General features: G+C 41.0%; 1 protein-coding gene across 12 annotated transcripts in view; it reads right to left on the bottom strand.

The window, feature by feature from the left end:
- Positions 1-26,329, bottom strand: part of Pkp4 (plakophilin 4) — a 207,744-nt gene that overhangs the window by 69,896 nt on the left and 111,519 nt on the right. For 10 of the 12 annotated variants that reach the window (XM_031370314.1, XM_031370321.1, XM_031370319.1 and 7 more), the window contains one exon: positions 20,859-20,971. The exons of the other annotated variants lie outside the window; for them this stretch is intronic. In XM_031370314.1, the coding sequence (XP_031226174.1) occupies positions 20,859-20,971 (113 nt within the window). The remainder of the gene's footprint in view (positions 1-20,858; positions 20,972-26,329) is intronic. 12 annotated transcript variants of the gene reach the window in all.

Here is a 26,329-nt window from a genome sequence, read left to right as displayed (position 1 = left end):
GACACAGCCACTGCAGTGAGCATAGCTCCATGGACACAGCCACTGCAGTGAGCATAGCTCCATGGACATAGCCACTGCAGTGAGCATAGCTCCATGGACACAGTCACTGCAGTGAGCACTGTCCCTGGCCACCAACGCTTAGTAGAATCTGGCTCATGCAACTTCTGAGAGAGCCTATGAACTAATATATAATCATCCCTCTTTCTGCTTAAGCAAGCCAGGAAAGAAGGCTTGTTGGTAACTAAAAATCATGATTGGCTCATCGTAAGACTAACAAACACTACAGTAGGTCCTGTGAAATAACCCAGTGTTTTCAACCCCACTTCATGCTCAACATGTTACAATTCTTTCCACTCTTATTAGCACTCTGGGTCACGCAGCCTGAAAAGCAGGAGTTATTTTCCTGCCTGGGGCACACAAATGCTGCAGAAGCTCACACATGGCTATCACTCAGGGTGCCCCACTACTGGGGACATAGGTTGGACATCCAGACTTTGATCCTATTTAGGCTGAAACATTCTCTCTGTCTTTCTCCTAATCAGTCTTCATGGTCTTGATTTCTTATCCTTTCAGGCTCTTGCTGTTGCTACTTTTTACCAAATGACAATAAATGGGTGCCATTCTCCTACTGCTAAAGTACAAACAGATCCACAGAAGACAAAATGCAGACACCTGAGGGTGGCCCAGGAGGTCCTTGCCACCTGGTCCCTTTAGTTTGCCCTTTCCCACATAAACCTACATTCCAGGAACTTGCAAGTACTTGAACTTGCCTCATATGCCAAGCTGCTTCACACTTTGAATGCTATTTTGGGGCAAGAATGTGCAGGAACAGTCTAAAAATTCCTTTAAGAATTGTTCAAATGCCAGAGCTACAGTTCAGGTGCCATGTAACTACGTATGTATGCACTATATACAGGAAACTAAGCAGTCTAGTGAGGTTTAATTTTACTTTGTGTCACTTCCTATAAAAAAGAGGAACATTCTCAGAAAATGCCCCCCCTCCCACTGTGAACCGGCTGACTGGACGATGCTGGGGAGGTCACAGTAAAGCCAGAGTGGAGCCAAAGACCCTCTGCCATACCATCTCCTCGCCCTTCTCAGGTCTGTCACTCAGATGCAAAGAACTTCCAATGGCTGATGCAATTAAACATAACAAATTAAACTTCACTCATGTGAACTACTCCAGAAACTGTAAACACCGCACAGGCCCTACTGTCTAGACTGACTGTGCACTCCTCGATGACCTTCAAGAAACAGCGATAGAAGCCGACCCCTCGCTCCTTCTCATCAAGAGCGTGCCCAATCACCCACTGTGCTTCTCAGGAGCACAACTGTGGTTGTTCTTCCTGGTTTCTGGTACCAGACCACAGATGGCTATTCTCGGGAGAGAGACTGTGCCCTGATTCCAACCAGAACTAAAGAGGATACTGGAATGCCTCAACCTGAATTTTTTGGGATTGTCCTGTTTTAAAACTAAATTCTAAGTGATTTTCGATCACTTTTTTTTTTTTTAACAAAAGAGGCAGATTAATCATTTTATGATGCAGGATTCTTGAATGTTCTTGGCTTTTTGCTGAGAATACCACGTTTAAAATATAACACTTACAGAATGACTAGGACTTCAAAGTATTTATCCCATCATCAGGAGAAAGTTCCCTATACTGTGACTCCCACCAGCCATGTCCTGGGCTCAGTTTACCCTACGACTTGGTATGGAAGAAGCAGGGACTCCCTAATGCTCAAAGTTCGGATGTTTTAAGAACTAGCATCATCCACCGCTAGGTAATGGTCCTATGCGTGGAAGGGGCCTCATCTGTAGCTTTTTAAAAGGCAGATGAGGAGGAAATGAGGTCTCTACATCACTCATCTTCTGAGTGTCAGAATAAGTAGAACACCAGACAAAATTAAACAATCTTGATAATTTTTCCCCAACAAGCACAGATACTCCCCATCATCCTTACACTACCCTACCTTAGTAAAGGAACAGCAAAGTCAATCAATAAAATAGATAACGACGGAGCTTTGCCTTATCTACTTGAAGATCAAGGAATCGAGAAGCAAACTGAAATAATCAACCCCTAAGAGGCCTGATGACCCTGTTTTTTTCCCCCTTCGAGACAGGGTTTTTCTGTATAGCCCTGGCTGTCCTGGAACTCATTCTGTAACCAGGCTGGCCTCGAACTCAGAAATCCACCTGCCTCTGCCTCCTAAGTGCTGGGATTAAAGGCATGCGCCACCACCACTGGCAAAAGACCCTGGTTTTAAAATTCATTAGCCAAGGCAGGAGAAATTGCCTGTAGTCTGAAAGCTATTCTTGGCATTTAACTAAACTTCTGGGAAAGTTTTCCAAAGGAACTTAGTGCCCATCCACAGCCTCAACAGACAGAAATCTTCATTTTCTTCTCCTATTTTAGCTAGAGACCAGGAACCATTCTTCCTGGCTATTTGTAGTTAGCCTTTACTCCCTCCCCTTCTAGAGGCAATTCCCAAAATCTCAGTAAGGAGGGCAAGCAAAACATGACAGCAGACCATAAGACAAGATTAGTTATTTTGTATGATATGAATTTATCCCCGACAATGGCACAGGTTCATAATCTATGAGTCATAATAAATGAGGCAGGGCAAGGGGTCTCTTCATAGTTATTTATGAGACCCGAGGGTGATGTTAAGGTTAAGGAAAGACTGCTCCAGAAGAGGAATGATGCCCTTCACACAGGAAATGACAACTCCAACAGGAGCCTTGAGCTGTCACCACTGACAGGCAGGCATTGGCTTTGGTTCATTCCCACTCCAAACCCAGTCAGAGGTAATGAACCACAGAGGAGCAACAAGGTGGCTAGAGAGGGCAGAAAAGGCAAGGCCTGCAGTCTGACTCAGGTATTTCCTTTCAGGAGCACTTGATGGAAACAAAAACAACAAAATAAAACCCCCCAAACTTGGTCGCCCTCTCACAAAGGGCTTTTACAGTTTCAATATTTAAAGAATCACCAGCAGTGGCAGGAGGATCGGAATTCAGTGTTGGTTTTCTTTGGCTAGTGAGTTTGGTAAACTTTGTGGCCATCCATTGTCTCATTTCTACCTATGCTATTTTCCTGTTTCTTGATTTTTCATTCGACCTTAAACTCATGCTACATACTCTACTGCAGCTTTAGATCCCCTTATAACAGCTGTCTAAAATACCAGGAAAAGGTTAAGATATAAATAAATAATAATGTGACCAGTCTCCCAAAGAGAAGACGACTTTTGAAGCTCAGTGCAAACATTCAAAGTGGAGGAAACACGCGGAGCAACAGGAGCGTACATTTTAGATGATGGTAAATATTCCTTGACAAAAGCATTTTGTCTGAGTGCTTTGAATCTATGAATAAAAGATTTAGAAGACCATATGGGAAGCGAAGATCAAAGAGGATGTGTTACTAGACAAAAATGAGACAAACAGTCCCCTGTGGTTCCCCATAAATTACACAGGAAGTAAGACTTCTGCTGAGGACCACCCACAACAGGTGTCCTGATTAGTCAAAGAAAGCCAGAGAGAAGGGTTTTCTAAAACCCCGGCTAACATTTGAAAAACCAAAGGAAATGGAAGGAAAATAGGAAGGTTGCTAACACAACACCAGGCTTTTCCGAGGAACCGAGATCCTACTCAGGCGAAGGGTCAGTATGTGAATAGCCAGGTGGACGGGAAGTGTGTGTCCACGACAGAAGCTGTCATCCCTCACTTCCTGTCTTCTCAACCCCAAAGATGAAGAAACAGAGAAGGGAAAACTAAGTGTTCACATATAAATGTCCTTGTCTTTTAGAGTCAGGACAATCTCAGTCTTATAATTTTCAATGAAGGCGGCAATAGTGAGGAGTAGGAAAAGAGCTTTTCACACGGAAAGAGGTTGGGGTCTCTGCATGTCTACTTCTCCACATGAGATTAAATACAACACCAACTCGGGACTCAGCTGAACATAGATAGCTAAGGAAAACACTGATACCTGTAAACTTTCTAACTTATAGCTATAAAGTCTTGTTTTGATGCAAACACATACCGTACGTAGCACCCGACTTTTTAAATGTAAAGTGGGGATCTAAACCCGGGACATCACATTTGCACAGCAGATGAGATCCCTATCCTCAGCTTCTGAAATTTCATTTTAAAAAGGAATTTTAAGGCTGTACTTTAAATGAAGTATTGTATTCTGATAATGAGCCAGTTTAGATATTCACAAGCAGATGACTGGGCCAGACCTAGTGGTGCACACCTGTAACTGCGGTGCTTGGAAGGCTGGGCAGCAGCGTCTATATAGTGTCCAGCTAAAAATTAATTTCTGCTTACTGATTAGCCAGATCAATAATTTGTTTAGAGTTTATGAAGAGGGAAGGTTCTCCAACTTCTAAGAGAAATTCTGTTCTAATTATATAAATAAAGAACATAGCAAGCTTCTCAAATTTCTGCTTAGCTCCGATTTCTCGCTGGAATCATGTTCTCAAGTCTTGATTTATAGACCAGGGCCATAGGAAGCTATTTCTGTGCTGAAGGAGAAATGAATTCACATGTGGGAGGAGGAGAGATCTAGCATCATCAATAACTGTCTGGGGGGAAAGAACAGAGCCTGGAGACAGTCAATATCCAGCTATCACTGCTCTATACTGCAGCATCTGAAACCCAGCTGAAGGGCTTCAGGCTGTTTAAAGCCCCTAGCTCATGCCACAGCCTCAAATCCACCTGCCTCCTCCTCCTCTCTACAGATCACTGTTTCCTACATAAATGCACAGGATTTCCAAGCTACCAAAGGGGGCGGTGAGGCGGGGCATGAGAATGACTTAGAAAGGTTCTCTCAACACAACATTCTTGAAAGACAGAGGGTGATGTGTAAAACCCACTCAGGTGGCCAGATCCTTCCAAAGCACAGACACGAAGAGTATCTGGTCAAGAGTGTTTTAGAGCTCCAGTGTGACTGTCCAGTTAACAATACAACAAAGGAGAAAGCTATGCAGCTTAATCTTTCCCCTTTACCATTCATGGCCGTAAGTCAACGTGATTCATAAGAACGGCTTATGGAAGATATGGAACTAACTGTAAATTATAATCTATAAAATGTAAAGTCAGGGCTGCTAAGATTGCCAGATAAAGGCACTTGATGTCCATCCTGATTACCTGAGTTTGATTCTCAGCACCTATGTGGTGGAAGGAGAGAACTGACTTCTACACTCATGCTGTGGAATATGCACATGCTTTCAAACAAATATATGTGATTAAAAAAAAATGAATTTAAAAATCAGGGCTAACAAGCAGTCTCCCTTTAAACTTTCACAGGAATACTATTGAACTATGAAATTTTAAGGGTTTTAGGAAATCACAACTTCTAATGCATATAACTATATTAATTTTATAAAAATTCAATAAATTAGAACATAGGTGATATGGAGGGGAAAGGAAGAAGTAGGAAGGAGATTTGGGGAGGCCAAGAAGATGGGAGGGTATAGTGAGGAGGCATATTAACAATTAAGAGGTTTGGAAAACTATATGAAAACCTACTATTTTATAAAACACACACACACGCGCACGCGCACACACACACAGGATAATGCATCAAAAACCAGATAAGAAGCCGGTTGCGGGTGTGGGAAGCCTCTGTTAGATGCTGGTTATGCTTCTGCTCTTGGCTCCCCAGCAGAACTTGATGGTAAGGCCCTGTTGCTGAGATCATGACAACTTAGGTCATAGGACATGGAGAAATAAAGCTGGTAATGACCTGGAAGCTTCCTCTATATTGGCTAGCTTTCACAGTACCAGAGGTGTCATTCAGGCTGCTGGGGGAGATGAGTGGGTATATCATGAACAGCTATACCTAACTGTGAACCTAGGTACAATAATGACAGGCATGACAAGATACACCCATGGGTGTAATAGTGGTGGGAATGTTATGGTAGCAACAACTTTCTGGTAGAATTAATGACTTGTACTAAAAATCTGGCCAAGACTGGGCACTCATAGGCCCCAGAACCTACTATTCTGATTGTGAAAATGTCTTCTAAAGATCAGGGAAGCTCTCTGACCTCACCAGAGAAGTGTCTTTGTACAATGGATGGTGGGTAATGCAGAAACTTACAAGTGATCAATGTACAGAGAAAAGGTGTCTATGGGGTGCTTGGCCAAAAATGGGACATATATATCACATTGCCTCCAGGGACTAGGGACCAGAACAGATCTCAGAGGGGACAGAAATACTGCAAGAGCCAGAGGTCAAGAAGGACCATGGCAAAATAGCACCTCCTGCACACGGCAGGTCTGTCGCACTCATGTACTCACAGGTGTGCTTACAACAGATCAAGCCAGTCAACTGCAGCATGGATGGTGGTGGCACTTGTCCCCAACCCTGGCTGAGGAGCAAAGGACAGCTGATGGTTTCTGGGGAACGGAGAGTCGTTTTCTTTAAGGGTGTGGCTCTTGGTAAGTCATCATTCCAGTGGATGGCTCTATACTCATGAGTATATGGGTAACACAAATGGAGTCATTAAAAAAAAAGAGGACATGAAGTTTGGAGGTCAAAGGACTGGGGTGGATCTGGGAGGAGTCAGAAGAGAGGGAGGTGAATATAATCCCAATATATTTGTATGCATCGATGACATTCTCAAAGAATAAAATATAATTTTAATAGGCAGATAAATACCATATATAAATAGTGAATTTTAAGAACCATTTACTCAAAATTAAGAACTAAATCATCTAACATTTTAAAATCTATTCTGCAACACTTAAAACATAAATAAAATATAATGGATTACTTATCCAATTTTATCCACCTTCCACAAAAAAGTGACCATTTGATAATACCTGGAATTCCTGACAGCCTGAATCTAATTAGCAAACCAGTCCAGTGCCATTTGCTATGCTCTTCTGCCTCCTATGATTCCTCGGCTGGTTTCTAAATGAAGATGCTGAGGCAATTTTTAGCAAGTAGACACCATGGTGACTGTTCTCTATTTTACGATGTGTCACACTGGACCCTCTATTTTAGACTTCTAGCAGTCTCCCTTTTGATGTTAGCATATGATGAGACAGGATCCAGGTATGCACACGCTGCTTTCACTGAAAACCTGCCACCTCTCAGCTGAGAGCTTCAATAGGCACCAGGGGTCATCAAGAGCATGATTTTGAGGTTGAGAACAATCACAGAAGGTTTTAACATAGGTTTATTCTGAATGGGCCGCTCTCTTTGGTAATAGAAGACATACAGTGTGGGATTGTTTTATATCCCACTCAACACCATCTGACTGAGAAGAATTTTGTCACTGCAAAGAACAAGATGCCCTCTACATTCTGTATCTCTTGAGTATCAGCTCTAGTGCCATGCTTGGGAATGTAACTTGAATTAGTTGTGGCTCTAACAACATTATTATTGATAATACACCTAAAGCTGGGATCAACCAACAGTTGGCCTGGACTGAAGTAATGCCCATAGGTTCCTAAAACACTAGTTATAGCTTGTTTTCCACTGAGAAGGAGTGGCTGGGAGGTGCATGGTTTTTGTTCGATTATAAGCAACCAAACCATGCAAACTAAATGTCCTAGTAAAGCTTTTGTTGGATGATAACACTTCAACTGCGCAATATTAGATTTTTAGGTATGAAATTCTGGAGCCTAGGAGCTTTCTCCCTTCAATGTTAGAGCACTTTTCTCCCTATTTAATCGAGGAGGAACACAAACCTGGGATAGAAAAAAAATCTATGCAAAGCCAGATTTGATGGATTTGTTATTAAGTAGCTCATGGAGGAGCCCTGGGGAGGACAGCGATAGGAACAATTCAGACATTATAGAGCTGGGCTTTCCTTTCCCAGGCAGACAGGCCAGGCGCATTGCTATGGCAAGCCGATTAGCTGGTGAAGATGCGTTATGAAGATGTTCTAATAGATGGCCTTCACTTCTAAGAAGATAATCACATGCCCAATTTTCCTTTCCAAACATCGCTGAATTAGATCAACGCTGAGCAGTTTTCCAAAGGGCTAAGGAAACATCTCACCACATATCATTGTCTGCCCTGTCAAGCGTAACAGCAACCAGCCTTTAGCTCCTGAAGATCAAAGTGAACCAAGTGAAGGTATCTAACATTCTCCCTGAAACAATCGAAGGCAGGAGCTGTACTAGTTGAAGTGCTGTTTCAAGGCTATTTTCCAGAATCTCTGAGCTGATACTTACATGGGTTCCCACATCGTGGATGGAATTAATTAGTAGAAGCAACAACCGGCCCTGCAGATTCAGGGGGGCACAGTGATGGCGTCCAAGGGCACAATGGCTTTTCTATACCCATTTCCTATATTGACTACAGGTACACAACACTCAACCTGGAAGTAGGAAGTAGAGGTGGGGACCTTAAGTCTTCCCTAACTACTTATTGGTGCCCCTGTGGAAAATACTATTTTAGGGGAAAATGATATCTTAATGTTATTCACGTGTGCAATAATAATGAAAACCAAATCAAACCAAACCGGAAATCAAACTCTACTGGGCAATGATATGATCGTGAGTCCTAATATCTGCTAATGCAACTGTCAATGTTGCAAGAGCAGCTCCATGGCTACTCTCTTCTCTACTGTATTACTAAAAACAAATCATATTTTAAACTCAAGGATATAATAAGCAAGGACAGAGCCTGGGTAGCCCGTGCAATCTGTTGAGCAGAACTCCCACAAAGTATATAGTATCTGCAACCATGTTAAGCACTGTAGTATCTGCATAATTAGACAGGGATTGCCTAAGTAGAGTGGAAATTTCTAAGAAGAGACAAGCAGATTTGTTGCATCAGGCAGCCTCCAGGATCAGTGAGACACTGGTCAGTGGGTTATCAGATCTTCTCCCATAGCTTCTGCACGTACACAATCAATTCCAGATAAACTGGGGATAAAAATCTGAAATGTAAAGGCCATGAAACCTTAGACGTACTTTTTAACATCTTTAAAAGTACATTTGGGCTAGCCTGAAGGTGGGCTAGCCTGAAGGGTCAGGGAGGAAAAACATTTGCTACTGAGCCTTTTACATTCAGTTCCTGCAATGCAAAGAATGGAAGGGAAGGCTTGAACTTTCTCCTCGTTTGTGGGCCAGCTATGCTTGGACATTACACACATTTACCATGCCCACACATGACATAAATGTACAAATGTAGAAACAAGCCTTTCCAAGAGCGTGTTCCAGAGTCACATACATAAATGCTCAATTGTTAAAGAAGATTTTAGTTTGAGGTATCATGTTAAGTAAAATAAGGCAGATGAAAAAAGACAAATACACCATGCTTTCACTTATACATTGAAGCTAAAGTTTATCCAAAAGTAGGGAAAGGTGTGGGGTCTGGTGCCACATAATGCAGTATACAGATGTGGGGTAAGAGGGCAGATGATTGGCTGACAGGAACTAATTCTATATTGAGATGGCAAGTAGAGAAGATGTTAAATATCTCCCAAAATAAATGGTGGGCCCAAGGTCACAGATATCAATCAGTCTGGTGTGATTACTACTGAAACACATACAAACATAACATAATGGTAAATATATATGTTAAAGATAAATTTAAAAGAAACATTCATTTTAGTTTAAAAATGTTCACTTTTTAACTACTTTTAAGCTTCAACAGAGAAAAGCACAACAGCTTAATAGTGTGATATAGCAGTGTAAAAAATAAATCAACATGTATCAGTGTGGACATATCCCAGGAAGAAAAGGTAAAATGCAAAATGACATAGAATATACTGTTTGTGTATATAAATTAATCAGTTTTATGTGTAGGGTGTTTTAGCTGCATGCATGCTTAGGCACCACATGAGGGTCTGGTGCCTGAGGAGGCCAGAAGATGATGTTTTGGACCGCATGAAATTGAAGGTACAGAGCTTGTGAGTCACTGGTTTGGAATCAAACCAGGGTCCAGTACTCCAAGAGCAGCCAGTACTCTTTACTACTGAGCTATCTCTTCATCGCCACAAATGTGCATATTTAAAAAACAACAGAAAATGCTATCCACATGAATGATGAATACTTAGTGAAAAAGTACACGAAGTATATTAGAAGACAATATACCAGTGACTAGCTATGGCATAAAGAGTGAGGCAAAGGAAAATTGAATTTTGCATTTAATATTTTTCTTTTATAGAAAAAATTAAAGTCAATATAAAGATTTTTCAGTAATTTTGAATTCTGGGTATATATATTCACAATTGCCACATTTCTAGATTTGGTATTTTTAGTATTTCTTAAATATTACAAACACTGACAACTTCAACAACAATATAAAGTGATATATATATCACTTTAAAAATATACACAGATAGCCTTTTAAAAACCTAATGATTCAGAGGCAAGGCTAACAATGTAATTATTAGTTTGGTTCAATAATTCATTACTGTTAAATAATTTACAACTAGTAATTATAGAATATAAACTACAAAAACTGCAGAAATAGAATAATGTTGCAGAAATGAAATAATGTTATCTTAAGTTTCTCAAATTAGATAATGGCATGGAACCCATATTTTACATGCATGGGTTAAGGTTTAAAAGATATATTACTCTTCATTAATTAGAAAACATTAATACAGCTGGGCTGCTTTCATATTTAGTCAAAGGTGTTACAATAATCTGAAATGATGATGCCAGCTATAAGCAGTCTGTGTATGTGGTCCTCACAGTTACATCACCCACTTATCATGTGTAAATGCTCAGTCTAAGAAATTCTGAATTCATTTTAGAATAATTAAACACTCTAATTAGAATCTTTTGCTGTATAATGTTCTAGATTCATAACACATTTTACTTCTCATGAAAAATATTTGGTTAATGATTCCAATATTACTTGGTTGTTTTCTTAGTTAAAACAAGTGTCTAGGAATATTGTCTCATGGCCTTGGGCTTGTGCCCCACAGAGACTAAATCAAATGTGTGCACCAGCATTGCAGATAAAATCCACTTGTGGACTGAGTGGCATGAGAAGCCGTAATTAAAAATGCCTTCTGGAAACATGGTGATGTGCTAACCACGCTAAAACTGACTTCTGAAGAGCAGAGACCAGCAGGCTCATGTCTATCCTTCCCATTGCTTATAACAGGAGTTCAGTGTTAGTAAATTTCTCTTAATAGTTTACATGATAAATACTGTGGAAATCCCAAAGATTATTTCTGAATTACATTCAAATATTAAAGAGTTGTTTGTTTTTTGTTTTCATTTAGGCTGATTAGAAATGAAGTCATGGAGCTTTGACCTTTGACCACTAAGGGAGGCACTAGTGACCAGATCCAATAGGAATTGGTAAGCATAGCAGCATTGAAATAGCTTGACCTCCTATGCACAGATGGGTAGCTCATCAATAAGGGATGACTGCAGTAACAGAGAGCAGGAGAGAAACTGGAGTCAAGCAGGAGGATGGACAGACAGGACCAAAGGAATCTTCCCAGGGCTCGCCAGTACCCTAACTCAAGAAGAATGGAAGCAAGCTTGGGCTTTCCCCTAAAAGTCAGGGGCAGCACTCTCACAATGGCCAATAATGACTGTCAAGGAGAATGTACTAAGTCCACATAATGCAATATTATTTAGAAATAAAAAGGCATGCTATATAGAAAATAAACAAATCTTGAATGTACGAAGTGAAAGATATCAGATATAAAGGACCAAATGTATAGCAACACATATATGTGTGTGTGTGTGTATGTATGTATGTACATATCTGTCTATCTGTCTATCTATCTATCTATCTATCTATCTATCTATCTATCTATCTATCTATCTATCTATCTATCTATCAATTCAGCATGGAGTCATAGACACAGAAAGTAGCCAGAGTTGGGCAAGAGTGCTTTAGTGGCTATTCCTGGTTGTCAACTTGACTATGTCTGGAATGAACTACAATTCAGAATTGGAAGGCTCACCTGGGATCCTAATCTGGAGGCTGGGACATACAAGTTTCTGACCTGAATCTTGGCATGGAGATATTGAGGCATAGTGTATGAATCCTAGAAGATTCATAGACAGGAAGATCTCCGAGTTCAAGGTCATCTGGGATTAAAGGTGTGGTGGCACACACTTTTAATCTGGGCCACACCTTTTGCTGGAGACCTATATAAGGACATTAGAAGAAAGAAGGCTCTCTCTGCTTTGCCTGCTTGCCTTGTGGGACTGAGCAACTGCTAGATCCTGGGACTTCCATTCACAGCTGCTGCTGACCATTGTTGGGAGTTAAACTACAGACTGTAAGTCATCAATAAATTCCTTTACTATATAGAGACTACCATAAGTTCTGTGACTCTAGAGAACCCTGACTAATACAAATGCTAAAGGGGTATACCTTTTTGAATGCACTAAAACCCACTGATTTCTGTACTTTGAAAATTAGAGGGGCTCAGCAGTTAAGAGCACTGACTGCTCTTCCAGGGGTCTTGAGTTCAATTCCCAGCAACCACATGGTGACTCACAATCATCTATAATGAGATCTAATGCCCTCTTCTGGTATGTCTGAAGACAGCTACAGTGTACTCATATACATAAAAATAAATACATCTTAAAAAAAGAAAATTAGAATTTGAAGTTTATATGAAATTATCTCATTAAAATAATCATCTAACAATAAAAATAAAACTCCCCCAAGTTTTGGGTGCTGAAGCCAAAAATAAATGTCAAAGGGACAGAACTTTATCAAATATCTTTTTAAAGTGGTAAATTAAGTAAGTAATAAATGTCATGGAACAGACCATTTTATTAAATACTTTTTATTTTACAAAAGGCATTATTTGATACAGTTTATTTTACAGTAATTTAAAAAAATATTCACTGAATAAAGATCTGAATCATGAATAAACCTTTTCTGCTATTGTTAGTCCCAAAACATTTTCATAAATTTTAATGGTATCACCAGAAGCCTGATGGGCACCAGATGACCCTATACAATGCAAAACCATGAAACTTTTCAAGTGCCCCAGTGACCTTGGGGAATCAACTCTTTTCTTTAAAAACTAACAGTTCTTTTTCTAAGTGGCAATAAGAAGACTAGCTGTCAAGGCTGCATGACCTTTTATGAATCCTTGAAGAGTTCTACTTGACTGGGGCTTTTAACTAAGCTAAGAGAGAGAATCTTGGGGCTAGTGTGATGTTATTAATATCAACACCGCTACCCCTACCCACTTCTCCTTTATGCAGTTAGAAGGATACAATTTTTCTGTCTAGAAGCTTTAAGATGGCAGCAGTAGCAGCAGCCAGTAAAGAACATTGTGCTTCCAAAGAAGATTAAGTACATTTGAACATCATGTGTGAAAGTAAAAATCAAGTCTGCAACTGTTAGCCTTTTAAAAACAATAGATGGAAAATGAGTACTTTATCTTTATAAATTAAAATGTTTACTAGATAAAGTATGAGAAACAGATCTCTAGCTTGCAAAGACATATACTTTCACCATCTAAAACTTATCTGGAAGTAACTGAGAAGCAAGGGGCAGCAGTTACGGTGAGATTTGGGGCAGCAGAATAGGTTCTTGAATCATGTCTCTTATCATCCTTCAAATTCTGCACTAAAACTTTAACTAAATTCTTGTCTCAAGAATCCTAAGGCTCATATTTCCACTCACTGATTTCTACCCTAACTGCGTTTTCTATTCTTGCGAGGTTTTGTGACCCAGCAAGATGAACAGCTACTGTAATTTCCTTGCTTGAATGAGATGTGAACACAGGCCATACCTTGTGCACCTGAAGGCTAAGTTTGTCAGCTGGTAGTATTTCCTCTGGCTACCTCTTCGCTCTGTGCACCTGTCACTGGAAGGCTGCAGGAATCTCCAACTGCTGCCAAATGAGCATCCCTGGGCTCTGAGCTACTGCTTCCGTGGGATTTTTTTTTTTTTTTTTGACAAGTGGGGGCCATTAAAAGTTGTTCAGCTAATAAGCCTGGCACGTTCGAGTGCAACTTAAAGAACAAGGTGAAAGGCCACTTATGGGGAATTATTTTCATTTAAAGAAAAATTTGAACAGAAAGAAATGTAGCAAGCTTTTAAAAGTAGTTATCTTACTTTGGGGAAGAGGATGAAAATGTCCTGTGGACTGTGGAGGCGACCATACAATTCTGTGCCAATTGGGTTAGTTAGAAACCAGAAAACTGTACTACAAAGGGGTGGATTTGCTGCAATTTATATACAATACTCCTGACTTTTAAATATAGTAGTTATCTCTATGGCAGAATTATGGATTTTTCTCTTTATTTTTAACTTGTACTATATAAAATGTCTAAGGTGACCATTACTTAAGTGCAGTCAATACGATACAGACTGAGAATATGGTCTTGGTTACACTCTTCCCCCCATCTTTTCCATGCTCTTGGGAACAAAGGAGGGCATGTTCCATGGTGACTGGATGGCCATAGAGTCCAGGCGGCTTTCCTGTGACGAGTACAAGGTCTTTCTACTGTTACTGTGTAGGGTTAATCCTAAGTTCAGCTAACTGTTCCCTGTTAGAACCACAGTGTGAGTGCCTGAGTCAGAGCTCACTGTGCTCTTGTTCATCAAAATCTGCAAATGAAATTTCAGAGGACACATTTCTTGATGTGGCTCCTGTGCTGTGTGTAGTGTAGGGTTTCCTGGCAGCCATCTTTGTCATTAATGTGCATATTACACACCTGGGCAGTGAACTGCAACGCAGGACACCTCACATCTCAGCATCCCTCGTCCCACATGACTCTCAAAACCTATGCAGACAGAAATAGTCACGGCAGACTGCCTGCTCAGCCGATCTGAAAGCAATTCATCTATCTATGTGTGCTAAATATCACCCTGAGCCAAGCTACAAGTCAGGACTGGTCCCCAGGGGAATTACTTTTAGCAAAAGTGCCATTTCATCTATCTATATTCCACTTAACAAAAAGAAACGGTCGTATGAGCTTGTTTCTACAGTCTGTTGGCAGAGACCACTGAGGGCCCAACAGTTCTCTCTCAACGTGATAGCACAGGAGAAAGCACTGGAGTCTTGGCACCCAGGACAGGAGGATCCTGCTGAGGAGCCTGGTGCATCTGCATCTTGTACATGCCAACACTGTGACATTCACTAGTGAGCTTTGTTTCCATCTTGTGCACACTTCCATGCTGCTGTCTCCACCAGGCCTTATGACACTCAGCCAAATGGGGTCTTGCCCTCAGCAAGGCACAGCATGCCACAGATACATTTTCTTGCTGTTCTATTTTAATCTTGGCTCCATCTCATCCTTCTAAATTTTACCTCCCCTTTCCCCTAATCCTCACACTTTATTTTTAGTTTCTGTATTTTGAAAGATGTTTCAAATGTGCTTGGATGAGATGAAATAGTAACACTGTACTCAGAATACCTGCACCTACTGTAAGGGCTTTTCAAGGTTTAGTAGCATACAACATCTTTGCGTACAAACACCACCATGTCCACATCAGAAGCAGAATAAGTACATCAATATGGCTAGCTTGTATGTTAGAATGCAAGAAAATAAAACAGAAAGTCATATAAAATTAGCTTTTCACTCCCTTGTTTGGGTCACTTCTGGGGTGATTAATACAAAATCTGACCTTTCATTTGAGACTGTTTTAAAGTTCTCAGTGGGGCCCACTGCAGGTGAAGCTCAAGTGCAAGGGAACTGAACTGTTCAATGTTAAAGCCACAGTGCAAGTGCCTGAGTCAGAGCTCACTGTGCCACTGAATTAATTCAGAGACAGCGATGGCAAACACCGGGCAACTACAAAGTCAATAAAATACACCTTTTATTTTCTTTTGACGCATCTCAAGTAGACACAAAGTTAGATAGTCTTAAAAAGTACCATACTCTCACTGGCAAAAATCTTAAGGAAGATAACTGGTTATAAAAGACCCATTTTTCTGACTAAACGCATTTCACACAAAAATGGGAAAAACACTCAACAGGCAGCTTCCTGGTTCTGAGCAGGGGTTCTATTTCAGAGTCAGTTGAACAAATCAAGACGCTGACAGAACAGGGATTTTGATCTCAGAGCAAATTTCTAGTTATATCTTTACATTCTGGTTCCAAAGTGGACAGCAAAGGGCTGGAAGGCATGCAGGGGTAGTGTCTCAACAGAATGACACAACAGCACACAGCGACTTACTTTTCTAACATCATCTTTGAATGGTGTGCAGTGATGCTGGCCTCAGAGCTGAGTAACCAATACTGCATCTGTAGATCCTCTGGAAGGCACCCTTAAGTTGTGCGGAAGGCAAATACCAAGGTCAGCAAGAGAAGAACTTGCAAAGTACCCTGATGAACTCACAACCTGCTGTTCTTCAGGAAGGCCCATTATGCACTTACTGAGTATCTTTGTGGGAGCTAGGCTGCTTAGTCACTCAGTGTGCAGTGAGCGGGCTTCACAGCCTCACAGTGAGATAACATAGGCACAGACAGGCAACTTTCCCCAAGGAACTTGAGAAAGGCCATGGAAAGAAGTTAGCATTTAGTTAGGGCATTAGGAACACAAGGCAGTCTGACCTAAAATGAGACCTGAATGAGTTCATGGGATAAAGAATCTTGTCTCTAGTTGTAACTCGAAAGATTTTTGTAACACATTTCTGTCTGGCTGCCGAGATTCTCCTCATTCTGTTCTACATCCACCACGACAGCATTCTATGGATGTCCCAGTGAGTTTGCTCACAACCAAGGGCCAGCACTACCTGTGTGAATGAATGTGGTCCTAGCAAGGTGCTGGCCTGATGTCAGTACTAAGAATGGGTTACATCTGATTGTGTTGTTGGCCAAAAGGGTGCCCTAGGAATCCCCAAACATCCAAGGCTATTGCCAGTTCTCCAAAAATGGATGGTAAGGTACCACTGCCAAAGATAATACCTACACAACTCACTGAACATGGAGAAGTTGAACCGATGCCTACCTAGAGCTTTTACCAGTACGGACTAGTATTCATGGTACTGGACAGTACTCCGTACACTACTAAAGGAGGCAAGTAAACACCAACCCAGCTACCAATCGACTGATGTACAAGAGCGACCTGCCTACATGATATGCTGGTATAACAGTGGTATAAAGCTTGTAGGAGGAACCAACCACTATCTGATTTAAGTCCCAGTCCATGACATGGAACCATATCCAACACTGCTTCGGTAGCCTAGAACCTGAGAGTAGACAGGCCAGAGACCTGGGGGAAAACCAAATGCCTTTTCTGCTAAAGGAATGTAGCAACAAGGTGACTTCTAACAACATTCTGTTATACTTATAGACCAGCCATCACCAGAGAAGCTTCCTCTTGCAACAGAGACCCAGAGCCAACCAGTAAGTAGACCTTGGCATACTCAGTCCTACAAAGGATCCTTCAAATCCCTCCTCTTGAGGTTCAGGGAACTCTGTGGAACAAGAGGTGGAAAAAGTATAAGAGCCAGAGGGAATGGAGGACACCAGGAAACAAGGCCTTCTAGATTCAACTAGATTCAACAGGGTTAGTGCACATGCAAACTCAACGAAGTAGCATGCACAGGGCCTACACTGGTCTGTTCCAGATGGGGTCCTCAAGCTGAAAGAAGTGGACCCAAGACCCCATCTCTAACCCAGAAACAATCTCCAATTCATAGCCACTTATAAACAAGAAATTATTTTCTCTAAGAGTCTCATTGGGGAAACAAACCACTCTTAGGGGTGGGCCCCATACCCAAGAGTAGATGGCTAATACAAATGAGCTCAGTGACATCTTTGGAGGTTCTTTGTCTCACAAAGTCAAGTCAAGGCTTAAAAACAAAACAACCTTACAGGACAGACAGACAGACAGACAGACAGACAGACAGACACCCCCCCCCCCACACACACACACACTGAGTTCTCTGTGTCTCTTGTTGGCTGTTGTATCATATTTCAATCAAAAGTCTGTTTTGAAAACATCCACGCTGATATACACAGATCATTTTAACTATTCTAGACTACCTATTTATATCTCACTTCCTACTTCTATCCTGATGGACAACTATGGTTTTCTAATTGTTTTACTTTTGCCAACAATGTTTCAGTGAGCATCCTGTCTACTCTCCCACCATGTACACCTCTCAAAATTTCTCCAATGGCTTCCAGTTTGGAGAGTTGGAAACTGGACTATGCCTACTAAGTTAAACATTGTCAAGTTTTTTCCCCAAGAAATATTTCAATGCAAATTTTTACCAAATGAGAACACAGTAACACAATTTCGCATATAAAACTGCCCACCCCACCCCATCCCTGCACAATGATGTATTCTTGTGTCTGTGCTACTTTCGTGTTCTGGAACCTCTCACTATGAAGGGGCCATCATAAGGGGATGTTTCTATGCAAGGCATGCACTGAAAAAAAATCCCATTGGGGTTTGTGTTTTACAAAATCTGACTGTGAGCTCATCTCTAGAGGTGACACTTCCAAAAGATGGAGATTCCTGCATAATGTGGACAGTTTAATAGGATTCCAAATCCATGCATTGTATGAGTTTGGTATTTGCCTTGTGTGTAACCCTTTGAAGGATACAACTTAATGAGATAATTAAATTAAAATGTGTCAACTTATACATACTCAGGCCTTCATTTGTTGGTCCCTGCATGGAAATTAAACACAACTCCAGTGTTTACCTTGGGGTCTAATAACTCTCCAGCCCTGGCAAAGGCAGCTCAAAACTTAGTTGTGGGAAGCCCTGCTGTGCTCTCGGAGATTCTCAAACCGAAACTACAAGTTGACAGCTAGTCTCTGCGCGCTGGGGGGTTGGAGCCCATGCAAATGACTCGAGAACCAGATACCTGTTTCTTTCGAAGCCGTGATTCTTTGATCTTTCTTCCCCTTCCTGGATTCCTTTGTATCCATACTGAGCTTTGATGTCTTATTATCACCTAAATGCCAATTGCTTACCTGTGATGCCTTTGAGTATAAATCCTCTCCCGTCACTAAGTAAAGTGCACCTTGATGAGGAACGTCTCTTGGTGTGTGCGTCCTTTTCTCTGCTTCCCCCATACTGCAGGTCCCTCACATTCCCGGTTCGTGGAAACCCACGCTAGTAGGAAGCTGCTGGTCGGCATCCTACACTTAGTGTTTTCTCCATGTCCCTCCCCCACAACACTTTTTTTTCCATTTTCTCTAAATACCAACTTATATGTTTGATATGGAAATTATTTCTAGAAGTTTAATAGGATAAATCTGATTTTTCTGAGTCAGCTATTGCCAGGGACAGGTGTCCTTCCCAGCCCTTCACATGGGGGATTAATTTTCTTATGAATATAAAATTCTATTTTTCTATTCATCTGGCCTGTCCTTATTGAAAACACACATCACATCATATTCCTGGATCTGCAGATTTCTTTTATTAATGCTAAAACTATTGATAAAACTAAACTAAAACAAAACTAAAACTATTGAGGAAAATTACAGGTAATTTTTTTCTAATGTTCCTTTCTTTGGTAAATTATTTCATTGGTTACCAAAAGGTGTAATTCAACATTTATATTATACCTTGTATAAGTATTTTATTAGTATCCAAAGAGTGTTTAGGCCAACAAGATGGCTCTGTGGATAAAGATACCTGTCACCATGCCTGAATTTGGGCCTGGGGACAGAAGGGATGAGACATCTCCTGCACACTCCTGCAGGCTGTTCTGACCCCCATGTGTGCACCATGGCACTTGCACTTGGACAACTAACACATAAAATAAGCAAACATAAACTTAAAAGGGAAAAAAAAAAAGCCTTCCCTGACGTTTAAAAGGCTATGACTACCTACTCCTGCTCCTTTAAGCGGGCCCGTTGGCTTCATTTATGTGCTTATGTCTTAGTCACTTGAATGCACACTGCTGTCAGCATACACACCTAAGGCTGAAACATGCATGTCAACCAAATCTAAGAGTTTAAAAACCATAGGAAGCACTAACTAGAAACAAGTTACGAGCAGCATCTTATTCAGCAAAAAGGCGTGTCTCCAGTGAGCTACAGAAGAAACTTTGAACAATAATTTAGTACTTAGAAATAACTGATGAAGCTTGGGTGCAGTGTGTAAGCCATGGAACCAAGCTTCAAAATGCAAATGATAAGAAGAATGTCTGCTTGTTTTTTTCCTTTTTCTATTTATTTTTTTTATTTTTTTTGTTTTTTGAGACAGGGTTTCTCTGTGTAGCCCTGGCTGTCCTCGAACTCAGAAATCCGCCTGCCTCTGCCTCCCAAGTACTGGGATTAAAGGCGTGCGCCACCACCGCCTGGCTGCAACATGTAATTTTCAAGAAGTAAAACTACAGGTAATCAGTGATTTAACACGTGGAGTGTATGGTAATAACTTATATAACAGTGATCTTTTCAAATAGTAGAAGAGGCCATTTAAATGAAAAGAGAAAGTGTTATTAAATGGGTTTCTCCAATTAAATGCTCATTTTGTAACTACTATATTTGACTACCCCTGTCTGTACTTACCATATTTGAACACTTTGGATTATTTCACAGAGTAATTGATGTATATAGCAGTTTCACAGATTTTTACAAAAACTGAAAGTAAATTGAAGGCATTTCTAAAGGCCAACTGAACCATAACACTCAGAAAATACTTCTGAGTTTGAAATGTCTACACGATGTTGCCTGAGCACCAGCCAACTTGCTTTACCAAACAGGTAGCCATTAACTGTGATGTGTCCATCAGTGGTATGCATGCAAGGTGTCGCATTTCGGGAGGCTTACCAATGCTGTGACAAACACTTCAGCACAGGACTGAAGGATAACCAGTGCTGTCAGCAGCTCCTCACAAGGCAAGTAAGTACACATTTTTGGTGTCAAATTCAGAATGGGAGTTAACAAGAACGGCATGCTACAGGACCAGTTGCTGCAGCCCTGCTCACTTACTAAGACACAGTAATTTGGGTGCATAAAGATAGAGCCGCTGGCCCTGTACCTGGTGCTGGCGATGCTTGGCGATTCTGCTCCAAGCCTACATCTTTCTAGCTGACTGGCAACAATCTGCCTTTCCACTTCCAGTTCTCGGGTGAGTCGTTGAAACTGAAGCTCCTGTGAGTCAAGGAAATAAAAGGCATATAAGGCGACCAGGTTGGCTGCTTAGGCAGATAAGAATTAATGTTTGTCACAGGAAACACAGGAACATACCCATCACATAAAGCTACAGCGAGGCATTGGGCAATTTGGGTTCTAGGGTATGAACACTCATCTGCGGACATGTGGGTACCTGAGTTGAGAATACTTGACTATCAGCTAATGTTTGGAACTGTAAATATGCAGATACTTATGTGCCCTTGTTGTCTTTAATTCTACTGAAGGTTTTAAACAGGACTTTTGCAGAGTGCGCCATTAAACTACAGGTGTACAGATGTTTATGTGCGAACCAACCATCCTGAGCTCTTCCTCCTCAATGGCTGATTTTTATATCGCTCCTTCTGGACCACATGTCAGGACATGATGGGAATCATGGTACCATGTCTGATACGGTCACTGCACTGAGGATATATTCAAACTCCATGGTAAGTGTCTGGATATATATTATTCTACAATATAACCAAAACAGTTTGCTCTATTTACAATGTATTTATGTTGCTACTTTGCAGAGGGTTACAAACAAATAAAAAGAATATGCTGTACTATGGACTCTGAACTTGTTTTAAGAAGTAGAAAAAGATAGCTAGAGAAATATTCTTTATGTTCTATCAGAAATGCAAACCAATTTGATTAAGTACTTATACTGTACTTGTGCTTCTCTTATTGCTAGGTTGACAGGTCTTGATAAACAGAGTGCATCATTCTATAAAACACCAACAGATTAAACTGGACACATCACTTGCTAAAGCTTTAAGGTAAAATGAATACCTGCAAAAATACATCATGGTCCTGTACACTGTAACATCTGCCTACACATCTATCCAGCTGTAAGTAGCTTATTAATCTGACAGTGACTGCTGGTTCAAAATAGTAGGCACTTGAACACTAAGGAATAGTTATGGCTGTGTTGATGTCTGTCATAAAATTTACTTAAGTCTGCTGATGGTCTGCAGTAACCACTTGACAGCACTGGCTTTGTAAATCCCATGACTATTCTTAGGAATAGTCATGTATTTTTAACTTTTGTAATCATTATTATAGAAACTTGAAAATAAATAAAAAAAAAAAATCACACACCAAAATTAACCAGATCTAAAGTCTAAATACAACATAATGAACCTCTATACAGATGGAACGGAAGCTAGAGCATCACATTCAAATTTATACTTTTAGTATTGAATACCAAGAAATTATGACAGAATTAGAACTAGAAAAACAATTGTCTTTAATAATATTTCATAACTTGTACCTGTTAGCTGCTTTCAGCCCTTCTGCACCTTCTCATATTTAACTTTTTTGTTTTCCTTATTCATGTATATTATACTCACATGCCGTGTTTCAATGGTTTAGAAAAAAATAATACAAGAATTCGTTTGGAACCACAAAAGACCACAAACAGCAGTCCTATGTAAGAACAATGCTGGAGCTATCATAATACCGAGCCTCACATTACATTACAGAGCTGTAGAGATGGAGACGGCCTACTACTGGCAAGGGAGTGGATGGGCTGATGAATGGAATAGAACAGAGGGCTGGAAATAGCAAAGCCAAGTATGCATAATCTTTGACGAAGGACCCCAAAAATGTGGGGAGAGGGTAGGGGTGGAGGTAGCCTATCCAACAAGTAGTATTGGCAATATTGGGTTTCACTCTGCAGAAGAACGAAGGCTAGTAGAGTCTCATCTTTCCTATCTTATACAACTATCAATCCAAAGGGATCAAAGACCCAAATTTAAGACATGAAACCCTGAAACTTGGCAAACACTTTTTAAATAGAACACCCACAACATAGGAACTAACTGCAAGTATCAACAGACGGGATACAGTAAAAGAAATAAGTTTCTGCACAGCAAAGGAAACAATCTTAGAATAGTTTAAAGAAGGGATCCTCAACTGCCCATCACTTTCTGACACTAAGATCCTTTTCCAGGGACCCGACAGTGCAGGCTCAGCAGCCACGGTGTACATGAAGAGCACCTGGTTAACAGCGCTGGGCACAGACTTTCTGATCAGGTAAAGTGGCAGCGAGGACCAGGTGGGTCCACACTATGCTGAGTACCAGGCTGAGATGACCTGAAGTATAGATAAGCCTACCTTTTTTTGCTTAGGGGATTTTTGGGGGTGATAAATGTCTATTTTTTTCATATATTTTTTCTGCTGTTTATTAGATACGCCTCCCCCCCACCCCCACCACACTGGCCATTTGTATCAAGCTAGTCCAGGAAGAGACTAATCCTGGATTCCCAAAAGTCTCTAACATCACTTTTGTACTGTGTTCTCAATGACAAACTAGGATTGCGGGCTGGCATGCTTTCCCATTTAGGTCAATCCAAATTACCACACTGGAGTAAGATTTCAAATAAGAATATGGCCATGAAAACAAAAGACTTTTTTTTTTTAATAGGAAGAAAATCCAATCATAATAGATGTCTAAATTGTTTGTGGCATCTTCTATGACCTCTAAAGCAACCTCTCAAGGAACTGTAGAGGAAATTTGTACTTGGAGATAGGAACAAGACACAAGTGTCTCTTAATTGTATACTTATAGCCAGAGGCAAGCGACTGAGCCCTGGCCTAACCTCAGATATACTCAGGCCAGACAGTGACTCACATACTCACCTGTAGACCAGTTCTAGGAAATAGGAGGCTGCTTCTCTCCCTCAATCCTGCCTACTTACAGTTACTTCCTGAATCAGGTCTCAAGGTCATGTTCTTCACACAGAAACTACCTGGAAGCAGGCTGTGTGCTAAGCCTGGGGGCTGCACCAACACTATCTGACCAAGTTTCAGGGAAGTCTGTAAACAAAAGACTATCCGGTCTTTTGTCACAAATGAGAAAAGTCACAAATACGCACTAAATTAACTCCTTTTCTGCTTAATTAGGAACATCAGTCTGTGCGTCACTAGGAATGCTGAAGCACCTCCACAGGTGTGGAGTGTTCAGAAGGCCAATGAATCCATGCAGGAACTCCGTGGAGGCAATGCAGAAGTCAGACAATTACTTTAACATCCTAATGAATAACGTCTATATCATCTCTCTATCACTCCCAGAGCCTATGGAGTTGAACATTACTCACTAATTTATCAAAACCACCCTCCTATGCATCTACACTTCTCATTAGCAGGACTTCATCACACTGCCAAAGGCAGAGGACCAGGAGGATGGAAAGCATGGATCTGCATGTAACTGTTACCTAATAACTCTGGACATGTGCAGATGAAATATATGCTTGCTTTGAGGACAAATATTATTTCTATAGAATATAAGTCTAGTACCATATATGACTGGCTCTAGATGGGAGAGCAGGTTATAAACATTTGATAATTCTGTTTCTATTGTCTTCTTTGACTGATGAGGAAGGTGGCATTATATAGTCATACAAAACCACATCCAATGATTTCTAAACACTCATTAAGGGGACAGAAATGAAAAGAACTGATGACAGCATGTGACTATCCACAGAATCCAGCAAATAAAGCCACAAGCTTATGAATAAAGTTAAGGTACCGATATGCTCTGAAGGTGATCTGTGTGACCATTGCAAGGCTCTTCATCTTACCTTTATTCCAGTCAGAAATACTTGATAAAGAAGGAGGAGAGGAAGCATCGGGACAAAAGAAGAACTTATGCTGTGTTTTCAATACACATGGTGGACAGGCCTGCCCAGTCCAAGCAGAAGGGTTCACTGCCCTTGCTTACTCAAGAGATACCAAGAACCAACCCCCTTGTTCACAGGCACACCCTCTGGTTGGCCTCCCCTAGCTGCTGACGGAGGCGGCCCTGGAAAGGCTGGGCTCAGGGAGGCTTCCTCTGGGGCCTGGCTAAGGCTCTGTCAGTCTGCATTGAGGGTGGTACCCTGCTATTCCTTCCCTCTGTACAGGCACTTATCTGATAAATCTCTGCACAGAAACCTCTCCGCAAGCCCCACCTTGAGTGGTCTTGTGCTGGTTTCTTTTACACAATTTACCCTGGTCTCTCTCTGGACCCTCTCACCCCTTTGCAGAAAACATCAGTACCTTGGATCTGATGTATCTTATTCTCATGGATGTTTTCTGTCATTGCTCCTTTACATTTGCATGTATGTAAATAGCATGCTGCACAGTCTGTTTGCAGACTGCATTCAGTGTCGTAAGATTCTGAGATATCAGTATCAGTATGGGTAGCTCTTGCTCATAAATTCTCACCAATCAATAATATCCCATTTTATGGTAATGGCACACTTATTTATGTTCTCATCATGGACTTATAAATTGTTTCTAATTGCTTAACAATTATAAGCATTCTGTAAAACAAACATTCTTGATTAAATCTTATGTATATGAGCCAAACTTCTCCAGAGCAGATACAGAAGGGAATTTTTACATTTAAAGATATATACATCATCAATTTTATTTCATAATGACTGTGGGTTATCTTTCAAAGCAGCTGGACTTCCACTTCAGCTGGCAGTATAGGTAAGTCCCAATGCCTGCGCACACTCATGGCATTGGGATAGGTCTCCCCTCCTATTTTGTGGGTGCCTGCCTTGCCTGTGCTTTAGTTTGCATTCTGATACAGCCAACACATACTTCCTAGGTTTACTAGACATTTAGGTTTTCAAATTTCCCAAGCATAAAACTCTTGGGGGGAAAAATTTCTCCACACAGGCCTATCTTCTATGGAAAACAGGCACCTCGTTGCCCTGTGGTAATACTGGAGTTCTGCCTAGCTCTAAGACCTAGAGCGGAACTCTGCATGCTGAGCAGCCAGGCTTCAGATGTCAGTCAGCCCATCATGGCGGGAGGGGCACGGCAGAACACAACAGTTCATATCATGGCATCCAGAAGGCAGAGAAAGAGACAGGAGAGGGGTCAGGGATGGGGCACCCCCAAGGATAGCAATCATCTACTTCCTCCTGTTACTTTTTACCTCAAGCTTCCAGAACCCCCCAAAATAGCATCCATCAGGGGACCCAAGCCCTCAATGCGAGAGCACGTAGGGACAGCTCAGCTTCAGGCCTCAGCCCCCACCTCTCTGGAGGGGAATGTTGCTGCTCAGGTGAGGATAGCTCATTTCAGTCTTGATTCCTGAGATCCATCCTTCCTTCTTGGCTTAGCTCAGCAATAAAGAGTAAAGGCTTTATTCAGTCTGTTTGCTCCATTCAGGTGAAAAAAAGGTTCCCATGTTGGGCATACATTATGGTTACTTTTTCCCAGCCCCTACGTTTTCTCTTTATTTTTCTGAGCCATAGCCATGAAGAATTCCTCAGTATTAAATCATCAGTGTCTTTCTTAGGTTTTAGTTCATACACTGGGTTTGTCCCAAAGAAAATATGT

This window comes from Mastomys coucha, unplaced genomic scaffold (assembly GCF_008632895.1).
Source record: "Mastomys coucha isolate ucsf_1 unplaced genomic scaffold, UCSF_Mcou_1 pScaffold15, whole genome shotgun sequence".
NCBI classification, from domain to species: Eukaryota; Metazoa; Chordata; class Mammalia; order Rodentia; family Muridae; genus Mastomys; species Mastomys coucha.
Note: the sequence above shows the minus strand (reverse complement) of the source record. Positions and strands in the feature narration are given on the sequence as shown.